We start from the raw sequence: 13,468 nt of genomic DNA on the forward strand, positions 1-13,468 counted from the left end.
AACCATCAGGATGCATTAGCCCTGGCAGATTTTATACGTTTTGCAAATAAGAAGTTGAATGTATTTATGTGCCAATGCATATGATTTCTGGCTTCAGAAAGAACATAACACTTTGCGGATTTATAAATTACCATTTTTTGCAGTTTTCAAATCCCCAACTCATGCTTCATACAAGTTTTGTGATACTCTTTAAAATAATGTAAATGGTTAAGTAATATAAATAAGTAAAACACTGACTGTTAAATGTATGTTATTTATTCGTTTATTATATATTTATTCAACCCCAAAAGTGCTGTACAGAGAGTTACATACATCCACTCCATGCCCCAGGGATGGCACAAAATCCGATCTTTTTTTTGAGACTTGCACATTTTAGTTTATATTCACAGCACATTTATGGAACATGTTCAGTATACACATTGGGAAAACACACAGCTCCAACATATACAAATGTATGTCGTTCCTCGCCCACTAAGCTCTTTGTTAGGCCATGGTCACACATTCAGTATTTGGTCAGTATTTTATATCAGTATTTCTAAGTCAAAACCAGGAGTGGAAAATCAGAGGAAAAGTATAATAGAAGAGGGGTTCAAGAGAGGCCTGGATGTCTTCCTGGAGCAGAACAATATTGTATCATACAATTATTAGGTTCTGTAGAAGGACGTAGATCTGGGGATTTATTATGATGGAATATAGGCTGAACTGGATGGACAAATGTCTTTTTTCGGCCTTACTAACTATGTTACTATGTTACTATGAAACATATGCACCACTTCTGCATTTATCTCCCACTCCTAATTTTGGCTAATAAATATTGATGTAAAATAATGACCAAATGCTGGCCCTTTTAGCTGTTGGGTCCGTTCACAGGTTGCACCGATATGTCCGCCCTGGCTGAACATGTGAAAAAACTTTGAATATACAACACATAATGTGAACACGCATCACAAAAAATCCTTACCTGTAGTTATAAGAGGCTTTTTTTTTCAATTGTAGTTTATTATTGTAGTTGATTTTTTGGGAAGAGTCTTTTTTGATGATGTTTTATATATTTTAACCAATGAGCGAATCAAAATAAGGCCCAAGATTTGCAGTATAGGACTAGATCTGGATTGGACAGTTTGTCCTTGCAATGAAAATTGATCGTACCAGCAATGGATAGAGAAAAGACTAGTCACTGAATGGTATAAGTATAGTACTGGTCAAAGGTTTGAACACACCAGATTATGCAATGGTTTTTCTTGTCATTGTTGGAATGTGCACATTGTAGATTTAGACTGAAGGCAGCAAAACCACAAAGAAACATATATGGAAAGGAGAGGTGAAAAAACACATGTGAAACAAAAACAGCATATAAACCTTAAATTTCTGTACACTGCTTCTGTAAAACACACGCAAGCATTGCGCAGTGTCGAGTGGCTCCCCGCACTTGCGCAGTGTTGAGTAGCTCCCCAAGGTTGCACAGTGTTGGGCGGCTCCACACGCTTGCGCAGTGTTGGGTGGCTCCACATGCTTGTGCAGTTTTGAGCAGCTCCCCATGCTTGCGCAGCGTTGGGTGGCTCCCCACGCTTGGGCAGTGTGGGGCGGCTCCCCATGCTTGCGCAGTGTCGGGCAACTCCCCATGCTTGTGCAGTGTTGGGCGGCTCCCCACGCTTCTGCAGTGTTGGGCAGCTCTCTACACTTGCGCAGTGTGGAGCAGCTCCCCTCGCTTGCGCAGTGTCGGACAGCTCCTCACGTTTGCGCTGTGTTGAGCAGCTCCCCATGCTTGCGCAGTGTTGGGCGGCTCCCCGCACTTGCACAGTGTCGGGCGGCTCCCAGTTCTTGCACAGTGTCGAGCGGCTCCCCACTCTTGCACAGTGTTGAGAGGCTTCCCATGCTTGTGCAGTGTCAAGCGGCTCCCCACACTCTTGACAGGTTCACATTAAGCCATTCCACGTGACTACTTAATGAAGTTGCTTGAGAGAATTCCAAGGGGGTGTAAAGCTGTCTTCAGAGTAAAAGCAGGGGTACTTTGAAGAATCTGATCTAACACACATTCTAGTTTGTTTTACATGTGTTTCTTTCCTCCTTGATTCCATATGTGTTCCTTCATGGTTTTGCTGCGTTGAGTATGAATTTATAAAGGGCAAATTCCAGTAAGAACAAGGAAAACTATTGCATGAAAAAGTGGATCTAAACTTTTCTTCTGCATTTGACCTCACAAGTTCCTATTACTTTGTCAACATGGAATTCAAGCTTAAAATACCCCATGAAGCTTAGCAATCAAAAGAGATGTACTTTGATTATTTTGCATCTTGAAGGTCAAATATGTTCTGAATGTGTTTGCAATCAGGCAGACACAGGAAATAAATTGAAATCGCTGTGTTAGCCAGTTCTGAATGTCTGACCAGACAGTAAACGGATCCAAGTCAGCAGATTATTGCTTCTTACTAAAAAAATGTCAGGATCACACGCTCAAGATTTACACATTGTAATGTGTCTCGAGCTTGTGTCAACGACACCAAAGCTAGAAGAGAAAAAAAAACTTTTCCAAGATTCTTCGATAAGTGTAGGCTTGAGAAGGGTGGGAGAGCGTGGTCTCCCAGGAGATATCAGACCTAGTTTCTGTCTTGCAAAAATACAACCTCCCCCTGTGCAGATTCAATAGGAATGAATGGCAGCCTCACTTCCTAATTGGTAGTTTCGATCCACAGCTGGAATTTAAATGGGTGGCGTAGGAGAGCAGCAGGCCAGCCCTCCGAAGTACAGATCATTAGTGTGTTCAGTGGAAATATAGGCAAAATCCGCTATTAACTGCTGTCACCAGCGCTACTCCTCAGCCGGCTCCTGTCAAGCACTGTCAACAAAATATTTATTTTGGCTTGTTGCTTTTTATAAAAAGAAAAACAGAACTTTTTAGAACATTTCCTTGCAGAGGACCCTTGGCAGGATCTCACCCTCCCTTTTCATTCCAATGCAAAGACTCTCTGTTCCTTCTGTCAACCGAACTCAGGGGTGGCTGGACCGAATCTTTAGACTCACAAGTGTTCAGGCAAGGCTCTAAAAGTGTCACAGGGGGAGGAAAAAGAACTAGTCGCTTTCTTAACTAACTTGTATTTGGCAACAATGAAGCAGAACTTCCAGATTATGTTTTCCTCTGAGTTATTCCTATTGTTAACCTGTTGTTTTTTCTCAGGCCTGTCTGAAATTTAATGACAGCGGCTCCTGCGTCACCCAGTGTCCTCAACCCAATATATATAATCCCACTGCTTTTCAACTGGAACAAAACCCAAAGGCCAAGTACACTTATGGAGCTTTTTGTGTGAACAAATGCCCACGTAAGTGTGTCAATTACTATTTATCTTTGGGAACAATAAATATAGCAATTTCAATTGTTTAATTTCTCAGGATGAATTATTTGTATCTACTAAAAGAGTGTGACCTGAATGACTGAATGAATAACTGCAATATTAGCCATCAAAAAAAGGATACAAGCCACGATGCTACATGAGAGCGGTCATGTATAAGGGTGAATATCCACTTGTAAACTTACAAATCAGTAGGTGGTCACAGTTTGTTATTCCATAAGCCTTTTGGAGGTGGCAGTATTGTAATGCGCCATGCTGACAAGGAGTCTGTACTCACATCCATACTTTAAAGGGAATCTTTCACAAGGTTTTTGCTACGTAATCTGAGGACAGCATGAGGTAGAGGTTAAAATACCAAATTCAGTGATGTGTCACTCATCAGACTGTGTGCTGTTGCTTACTTATAATGATGATTTTATCACTAGCACTTCTTGGACTAGCTTTCTCTTAAGCAGTTGTCCGACCACGCCTCTTCCTGTGATAAGCAGCTCACTGTCAATAGACAATGTACATACAGAGCCTGGTGGTACATACAGAGCCAACATCTGATACATGTTGGCACCAATGACACGGCAAGGAAGGACCTACCGACAATCTGCAAGGACTTTGAAGAGTTGGGGAAGAAAGTAAAGGAACTGGATGCACAGGTAGTTTTTTCTTCTATCCTTCCAGTAGACGGGCATGGCACCAGGAGATGGAACAGGATCCTTGATGCAAACAACTGGCTAAGACGATGGTGCAGACAACAAGGATTTGGATTCCTGGACCACGGTGTGAATTACTGGTATGATGGACTCCTCGCCAGAGACGGACTACACCTCAACAAACCTGGGAAACACACATTCGCCAGAAGACTCGCTACACTCATCAGGAGGGCGTTAAACTAGAAGAAGAGGGGACGGGAAGAAAAACATTAGACTCGAACAAAGACGACCCAGGAAAACATACTCAGAAGGGAGGTAAGAACATTTCTAAAACAATCCACAGTGAGGAGATTGGAACAAAACAAAATCCTCTAAACTGCATGCTCGCAAACGCCAGAAGCCTGACAAACAAGATGGAAGAACTAGAAGCAGAAATATCTACAGGTAACTTTGACATAGTGGGAATAACCGAGACATGGTTAGATGAAAGCTATGACTGGGCAGTTAACTTACAGGGTTACAGTCTGTTTAGAAAGGATCGTAAAAATCGGAGAGGAGGAGGGGTTTGTCTCTATGTAAAGTCTTGTCTAAAGTCCACTTTAAGGGAGGATATTAGCGAAGGGAATGAGGATGTCGAGTCCATATGGGTTGAAATTCATGGAGGGAAAAATGGTAACAAAATTCTCATTGGGGTCTGTTACAAACCCCCAAATATAACAGAAAGCATGGAAAGTCTACTTCTAAAGCAGATAGATGAAGCTGCAACCCATAATGAGGTCCTGGTTATGGGGGACTTTAACTACCCGGATATTAACTGGGAAACAGAAACCTGTGAAACGCATAAAGGCAACAGGTTTCTGCTAATAACCAAGAAAAATTATCTTTCACAATTGGTGCAGAATCCAACCAGAGGAGCAGCACTTTTAGACCTAATACTATCTAATAGACCTGACAGAATAACAAATCTGCAGGTGGTTGGGCATTTAGGAAATAGCGACCACAATATTGTGCAGTTTCACCTGTCTTTCACTAGGGGGACTTGTCAGGGAGTCACAAAAACATTGAACTTTAGGAAGGCAAAGTTTGAACAGCTTAGAGATGCCCTTAATCTGGTAGACTGGGACAATATCCTCAGAAATGAGAATACAGATAATAAATGGGTAATGTTTAAGAACATCCTAAATAGGCAGTGTAAGCGGTTTATACCTTGTGGGAATAAAAGGACTAGAAATAGGAAAAACCCAATGTGGCTAAACAAAGAAGTAAGACAGGCAATTAACAGTAAAAAGAAAGCATTTGCACTACTAAAGCAGGATGGCACCATTGAAGCTCTAAAAAACTATAGGGAGAAAAATACTTTATCTAAAAAACTAATTAAAGCTGCCAAAAAGGAAACAGAGAAGCACATTGCTAAGGAGAGTAAAACTAATCCCAAACTGTTCTTCAACTATATCAATAGTAAAAGAATAAAAACTGAAAATGTAGGCCCCTTAAAAAATAGTGAGGAAAGAATGGTTGTAGATGACGAGGAAAAAGCTAACATATTAAACACCTTCTTCTCCACGGTATTCACGGTGGAAAATGAAATGCTAGGTGAAATCCCAAGAAACAATGAAAACCCTATATTAAGGGTCACCAATCTAACCCAAGAAGAGGTGCGAAACCGGCTAAATAAGATTAAAATAGATAAATCTCCGGGTCCGGATGGCATACACCCACGAGTACTAAGAGAACTAAGTAATGTAATAGATAAACCATTATTTCTTATTTTTAGTGACTCTATAGCGACAGGGTCTGTTCCGCAGGACTGGCGCATAGCAAATGTGGTGCCAATATTCAAAAAGGGCTCTAAAAGTGAACCTGGAAATTATAGGCCAGTAAGTCTAACCTCTATTGTTGGTAAAATATTTGAAGGGTTTCTGAGGGATGTTATTCTGGATTATCTCAATGAGAATAACTGTTTAACTCCATATCAGCATGGGTTTATGAGAAATCGCTCCTGTCAAACCAATCTAATCAGTTTTTATGAAGAGGTAAGCTATAGACTGGACCACGGTGAGTCATTGGACGTGGTATATCTCGATTTTTCCAAAGCGTTTGATACCGTGCCGCACAAGAGGTTGGTACACAAAATGAGAATGCTTGGTCTGGGGGAAAATGTGTGTAAATGGGTTAGTAACTGGCTTAGTGATAGAAAGCAGAGGGTGGTTATAAATGGTATAGTCTCTAACTGGGTCGCTGTGACCAGTGGGGTACCGCAGGGGTCAGTATTGGGACCTGTTCTCTTCAACATATTCATTAATGATCTGGTAGAAGGTTTACACAGTAAAATATCGATATTTGCAGATGATACAAAACTATGTAAAGCAGTTAATACAAGAGAAGATAGTATTCTGCTACAGATGGATCTGGATAAGTTGGAAACTTGGGCTGAAAGGTGGCAGATGAGGTTTAACAATGATAAATGTAAGGTTATACACATGGGAAGAGGGAATCAATATCACCATTACACACTGAACGGGAAACCACTGGGTAAATCTGACAGGGAGAAGGACTTGGGGATCCTAGTTAATGATAAACTTACCTGGAGCAGCCAGTGCCAGGCAGCAGCTGCCAAGGCAAACAGGATCATGGGGTGCATTAAAAGAGGTCTGGATACACATGATGAGAGCATTATACTGCCTCTGTACAAATCCCTAGTTAGACCGCACATGGAGTACTGTGTCCAGTTTTGGGCACCGGTGCTCAGGAAGGATATAATGGAACTAGAGAGAGTACAAAGGAGGGCAACAAAATTAATAAAGGGGATGGGAGAACTACAATACCCAGATAGATTAGCGAAATTAGGATTATTTAGTCTAGAAAAAAGACGACTGAGGGGCGATCTAATAACCATGTATAAGTATATAAGGGGACAATACAAATATCTCGCTGAGGATCTGTTTATACCAAGGAAGGTGACGGGCACAAGGGGGCATTCTTTGCGTCTGGAGGAGAGAAGGTTTTTCCACCAACATAGAAGAGGATTCTTTACTGTTAGGGCAGTGAGAATCTGGAATTGCTTGCCTGAGGAGGTGGTGATGGCGAACTCAGTCGAGGGGTTCAAGAGAGGCCTGGATGTCTTCCTGGAGCAGAACAATATTGTATCATACAATTATTAGGTTCTGTAGAAGGACGTAGATCTGGGTATTTATTATGATGGAATATAGGCTGAACTGGATGGACAAATGTCTTTTTTCGGCCTTACTAACTATGTTACTATGTTACTATGGTGTGGGTGAGGTTAGCTTCCTCAGCTCTGCTACGTGCTACATCTGAAAACTCTGGTTGTGTCACAGCTACTACACACAGTGAACTAAAGGTACCGTTACACTAAACGATTTACCAACGATCACGACCAGCGATACGAACTGGCTGTGATCGTTGGTAAGTCAGTGTGTGGTCGCTGGGGAGCTGTCACACAGACAGCTCTCTCCAGCAACCAATGATCAGGGGAAGAACTTCGGCATCGTTGAAACTGTCTTCAACATGCCGAAGTCCCCGGGTAACCAGGGTAAACATAGGGTTACTAAGTGCAGGGCCGCGCTTAGTAACCCGATATTTACCCTGGTTACCATTGTAAAAGTAAAAAAACACTACATATTCACATTCCTGTCACGTCCCCCAGCGTCAGCTTCCCTGCACTGTGTAAGCGCCGGCCATAAAGCAGAGCGGTGATGTCACCGCTGTGCTCTGCTTTACGGCCGGCCGATGCTGACACAGTCAGTGCGGCAAGCTGACGCCGGGGGATGTGACAGGAATGTGAGTATGTACTGTTTTTTTTTTTTACTTTTACAATGGTAACCAGGGTAAACATCGGGTTATTAAGCGCGGCCCTGCGCTTAGTAACCCGATATTTACCCTGGTTACCAGTGAACACATCGCTGGATCGGCGTCACACACGCCGATTCAGCGATGACAGCGGGTGATCAGCGACCAAAAAAAGGTCCTGATCATTCCCAGCGACCAACGATCTCCCGTTAACGATATCGTTGCTACGTCACAAAAAGCAACGATATCGTTAATGAAATCGTTATGTGTGAAGGTACCTTAAGTGATACATCATAGGAATCAGAGTCTCTTTTCCTATATCCTGCTGCTCTTAGATGGGGTATCAAAAACCTGGTGACGAATTCCCTTTAAGTGTTGTAGGATACAAATTAAATTACTGTAAAACACCTACAGAAGAAAAAATGCTGGACTTCAATAAACCAACAAATATATAATTCCTATTAATACATCAGTTGCAATAAAACCACTTAGAACTCATAAAAAGAAAGGAAAAATACTAGATGGGCACTAGGTGCAGCAGGTATAGGAGTTACAAAGCCATCTAGACTTGTACACTTGACTATCAAATCTAAGGCATGAATAAAATGCTAAGTTCCTGCATCACATAGGCTTCATTAGGGGTGGACACTAAATAACGGTTAAAGGCATGTGCATGTGTATTGTAATGAGAGAAAAGACATCTCTAATCACAATAAAATATCAGGAACGTTGAAATCCAGCATGGGTGATCCTTCTTCTCCTTGACAAGCATCAACAAGGAGAATTTAATGGTCTCCATACTCATTAGACAGTCACCCAAAACTTTCAAGATCATCCAGGTTGATTGATAGGGCACATTATACAATTATCGGGTAGTCACAAAATATTTGATTCATCCCACTGGAGGTTCCACTACTGAATTCTACTAAATTAAAAAAATGGTTCAAAAAGACACAAGCTGATGTCTCATTGTAAATCAAGAACACTTTGGTGATTCATATTTTCCTTCTTTCTGCTCTGTAGATAATTTTGTCGTGGATGACAGTTCCTGTGTTCGCGCCTGTCCTAGCAACAAGATGGAAGTAGAAGAAAATGGCATCAAGATGTGCAAGCCTTGCGCTGGAATATGCCCCAAAGGTTTGTCTTCAGACTTGTTCACACATTTCATTTTTGCACGTTTTTTAAGAACAAAAAAAACATAATTTTACAGAACCAAGAAACTAAGTGAGATTTGTGAAACCTCATGCACATGATGCTTATTTTTCCTTGCAGATTTGAGCCACTACATTGTTTTTTTATAAACCTACAGCACGTCCATTCTTTCAAAACTTGTTGCAGCACTTTTCACCCATTTAAATGTATGTGGACAAAATTACAAGCAAAAGCGCTTAAAGATGCACATAAAAACATGTAAAAAATTTGTATATTTTATGCATTTTTCCTGCCAACACTCTGGTATTTGGTGCAGAAAAGTCTCCTGTTAACACTCAACTTTTGCGTATAACATCAATCTTTAAGATTTGGAATAAATAAGTATCAGAATATTTTGTAGAGAATATTTACCAGTTTTTTTCTCCTTGATTCAATGGGTAAAAATAAATATAGCAAAATACATGTTAAAACAATTATTTTTCAATTTGGAATTAGAAGTCTAGGAACGATCACATGGGTCGGACCAGTTTCATTCTTTCTAGTGTCATATGACCAATCACTCACAATCTACAGTGGGGAAAATATGTATTTTATACACTGCCGATTTTGCAAGTTTTTCTAACTACAAAGAATACTTATTTCATGTAATAAAATGCAATTTAATTATTTAATAATCATACAATGTGATTTTCTGGTTTTAATTTTTAGATTCTGTCTCTCACAGGTGAAGTGTACCTACGATAAAAATTACAGACCTCTCCATTCTTTGTAGGTGGGAAAACTTAACAAAATCGGCAGAGTATCAAATACTTATTTTCCCAACTGTATACCCATTAAATAACAATATGTACACCATGTTCCAAATTATTATGCAAATGACATTTTTCTCGGATTTTCCTAAATGGTTAGTGCAAATGACAGTCAGTCTAATAAAAGTCATCATCACCTGTTGGAGTATACATCAAATTTTATTGAAGAAACCTCCCAGTGATAACAGTATAATCTCCAAAATGAATAAAAACTCACAATGCACTGTTCCAAATTATTAGGCGCATTAGAATTTCTAAACATTTGATATGTTTTAAAGAACTGAAAATGCTCATTTGTGGAATTTGCAGCATTAGGAGGTCACATTCACTGAACAAAAAAGCTATTTAACTCCAAAACATCCTAACAGGCCAAGCTACATGTTAACATAGGAACCCTTCTTTGATATCACCTTCACAATTCTTGCCTCCATTGAACTTGTGAGTTTTTGGAGAGTTTCTGCTTGTATTTCTTTGCATGAAGTCAAAATAGCCTCCCAGAGTTGCTGTTTTGATGTGAACTGCCTCCCACCCTCATAGATCTTTTGCTTGATGATACTCCAAAGGTTCTCTATAGGGTTGAGGATAGGGGAAGATGGTGGCCACACCATGAGTTTGTCTCCTTTTATGCCCATAGCAGCCAATGACTCAGAGGTATTTTTTGCAGCATGATATGGTGCATTGTCATGTATGAAGATGATTTTGTTGCTGAAGGCACATTTCTGCTTTTTATACCATGGAAGGAAGTTGTCAGTCAGAAACTCAATATACTTTGCAGAGGTCATTTTCACACCATCAGGAACCTTAAAGGGCTCCACCAGCTGTTTCCCCATGATTCCGGCCCAAAACATGACTCCTCCACCTCTTTGCTGACGTCGCAGCCTTGTTAGGACATGGTGGCCATCCACCAACCATCCACAACTCCATCCATCTGGACTATCCAGGGTTGCTCGACACTAGTGTTGAACGATACCTTCCGATATCAAGAAGTATCGGTATCGGATTGGATCGGCCGATATCTAAAAAATATCGGATATCGTCGATACTGATACCCGATACCAATGCAAGTCAATGGGACCCAAATATCGGAATGTAAATAAGCCCTTTCTGTCCTTCTACATCCTGTTCCGGAGGAGAGAAGATTGTGGGCAGTGCATGGTCAGACAGTGTGCATGTCTGTGTGTGGGGGCGGGGTCTGTGCCGGCCTGCCGGGGATCTGTACGGGCATCTCGGGGGTCTGTGCAGCCTGCCAGGGCTCTGTGTGGGCCTGCCGGGGCTCTGTGCGGCCTGCCGGGGCTCTGTGCGGGCTTGCCGGGGCTCTGTGCGGCGTGCCGAGGCTCTGTGCGGGCTTGCCGGGGCTCTGTCCGGGCTGCCGAGGCTCTGTGCAGGCATCGTCCGATGGGACTACAAGTCTCATTGGACGATGCCTGCAACAGTGACTGTGATTGACACATTAGCCAAAGATGTGACAGTAGTAGTCCCATCATCCGGCTAATGTGTTGAATGTAAAAAAAAGAAAAAAAACATTCATACAACATACATACTACATACATTACATTTATACATTACATACAATACAATACATACATACAGACATACAGTACATATAACATAGAGTACATACTCACCAGTACTTGTCATTTTGATCCCTGAAGCCAGTGTCACCTGTAAAAAATATTAAAATAACAAACAACCAATATACTCCCTGTCCGCAGAAATCCATGAGTGTCCCACAAGGATCTCCCGTGGAGAATGTCAGCATCAGCTGATGCAACCGCTCTCCAGGGGCTCAAGGAACACAATGACAGGAGGAAGGTATCCCTCTGCACTGTATTCCTCCACCGCTGTAAAAAATAGTCACTAGTCTCACTTTTGGCATTGCTGTATGAGAAATTTTCCCATGCAGCAATTGCCATAAAGCGAGACTTTGTCCTAAGGTAACCTCCCAGTGATGCACTGCAGGAGCCATTGTCTCCTGTTAGTGTGTCACTGAGGGTCCTATAGAGCAGTGACATCACCCGATGTCACTGTTCTATAGGGGAGATCGTCATGGGACACTCGTTATTAATTGCACTACGGCGGACAGGTAGTGTATGGTTTATTATTTTATGTTTTTTGCAGGCGCTGAAGTATGGTAAGTATGGTTAAATGAAGAATATTAAAATACTTTTTTCCTAATGTGTGCGTGTTTTATTAACCCTTTATTATTATTGGATTAATAGTGGATAGGTGTCTTATTGACGCCTCTCCGTTATTAACCCGCTTAATGTCACCTCTCCACGGGAGATCGTCGTGGGACACTCGTGGATTTCTGCGGATCAGGGAGTATATTAGTTGTTTGTTATTTTAATCTTTTTTACAGATGACACTGGCTTCGGGGATCAAAATGACAAGTAATGGTAAGTATGTAATCTATGTTTAATGTACTGTATGTCTATATGTTATGTATTGTATGTAGTATGTATGTAGTATGTATGTATATAGTATGTATGTATGTATGTATTACAACAAAACCAGAACGCATGTTTTGAAGAGAAAAGAGGAGACTATCTAACACACGATAATGGTGAGAGACCCCAAGCCTACAACAGAGGCTCCCCACTCCATACTAATAATGAAGCCAAGGAGAGCAAACGGAGTATAACGGGTATGCAAAATTTATTAAATATACAAAGTGTGAATACACATATAATAAGAGCAATACATAACTAAAGTATAATAAAGGCTAAAGTACACAGTGCATTAGGATGGAAAAGAAACAGGTATCCCACCGGTGTGCGGAGCCCAAAAATATCCACCTGTCAGATAACATCAGCAGGCTGTGAAGGTGCAAAGCCGCAAGCAGCCACTGAGATCCCCTTGATAATGCAACAAAATATCTAAGCGAAACGCGCGTCGGGGGTCCCTGTATCCTGCTTCCAGTCCGGTGTGCCTGTCAGCCCACTTTACCTGCGGTAAGCGCCATATTTTTACATGTTTAATATGAGTGACTATGTGTCACTTCACCGTATTTACTTTCTCAGTGGCTGCTTGCGGCTTTGCACCTTCACAGCCTGCTGATGTTATCTGACAGGTAGATATTTTTGGGCTCCGCACACCGGTGGGATACCTGTTCCTTTTCCATCCTAATGCACTGTGTACTTTAGCCTTTATTATACTTTAGTTATGTATTGCTCTTATTATATGTGTATTCACACTTTGTATATTTAATAAATTTTGCATACCCTTTATACTCCGTTTGCTCTCCTTGGCTTCATTATTAGTATGGAGTGGGTAGCCTCTGTTGTAGGCTTGGGGTCTCTCACCACTATTGTGTGTTAGATAGTCCTCTCTTTTCTCTTCAAAACATGTGTTCTGGTTTTGTTGTAATACATACATACATACATACTATATACATACATACTACATACATACTACATACATACTACTTACAATACATAACATGTAGACATGCAGTACATTAAACATAGATTACATACTTACCATTACTTGTCATTTTGATCCCCGAAGCCAGTGTCATCTGTAAAAAAGATTAAAATAACAAACAACTAATATACTCCCTGATCCGCAAAAATCCACGAGTGTCCCACGACGATCTCCCGTGGAGAGGTGACATTAAGCGGGTTAATAACGGAGAGGCGTCAATAAGACGCCTATCCACTATTAATCCAATAGTAATAAAGGGTTAATAAAACACGCACACATTAGG

The 13,468-nt window shown here is 41.1% G+C and overlaps 1 protein-coding gene across 2 annotated transcripts in view; it reads left to right on the forward strand.

The window, feature by feature from the left end:
* The window catches only part of ERBB4 (erb-b2 receptor tyrosine kinase 4), a 1,426,503-nt gene that overhangs the window by 869,324 nt on the left and 543,711 nt on the right, over positions 1–13,468 (forward strand). For both annotated transcript variants that reach the window (XM_069733421.1, XM_069733420.1), the window contains exons 7-8: positions 3,176–3,317; positions 8,825–8,938. In XM_069733421.1, coding sequence (XP_069589522.1) covers positions 3,176–3,317; positions 8,825–8,938 — 256 coding nt within the window. The remainder of the gene's footprint in view (positions 1–3,175; positions 3,318–8,824; positions 8,939–13,468) is intronic.

The sequence above is a fragment of the Ranitomeya imitator genome, chromosome 7 (assembly GCF_032444005.1).
Source record: "Ranitomeya imitator isolate aRanImi1 chromosome 7, aRanImi1.pri, whole genome shotgun sequence".
Classification (NCBI taxonomy): Eukaryota; Metazoa; Chordata; class Amphibia; order Anura; family Dendrobatidae; genus Ranitomeya; species Ranitomeya imitator.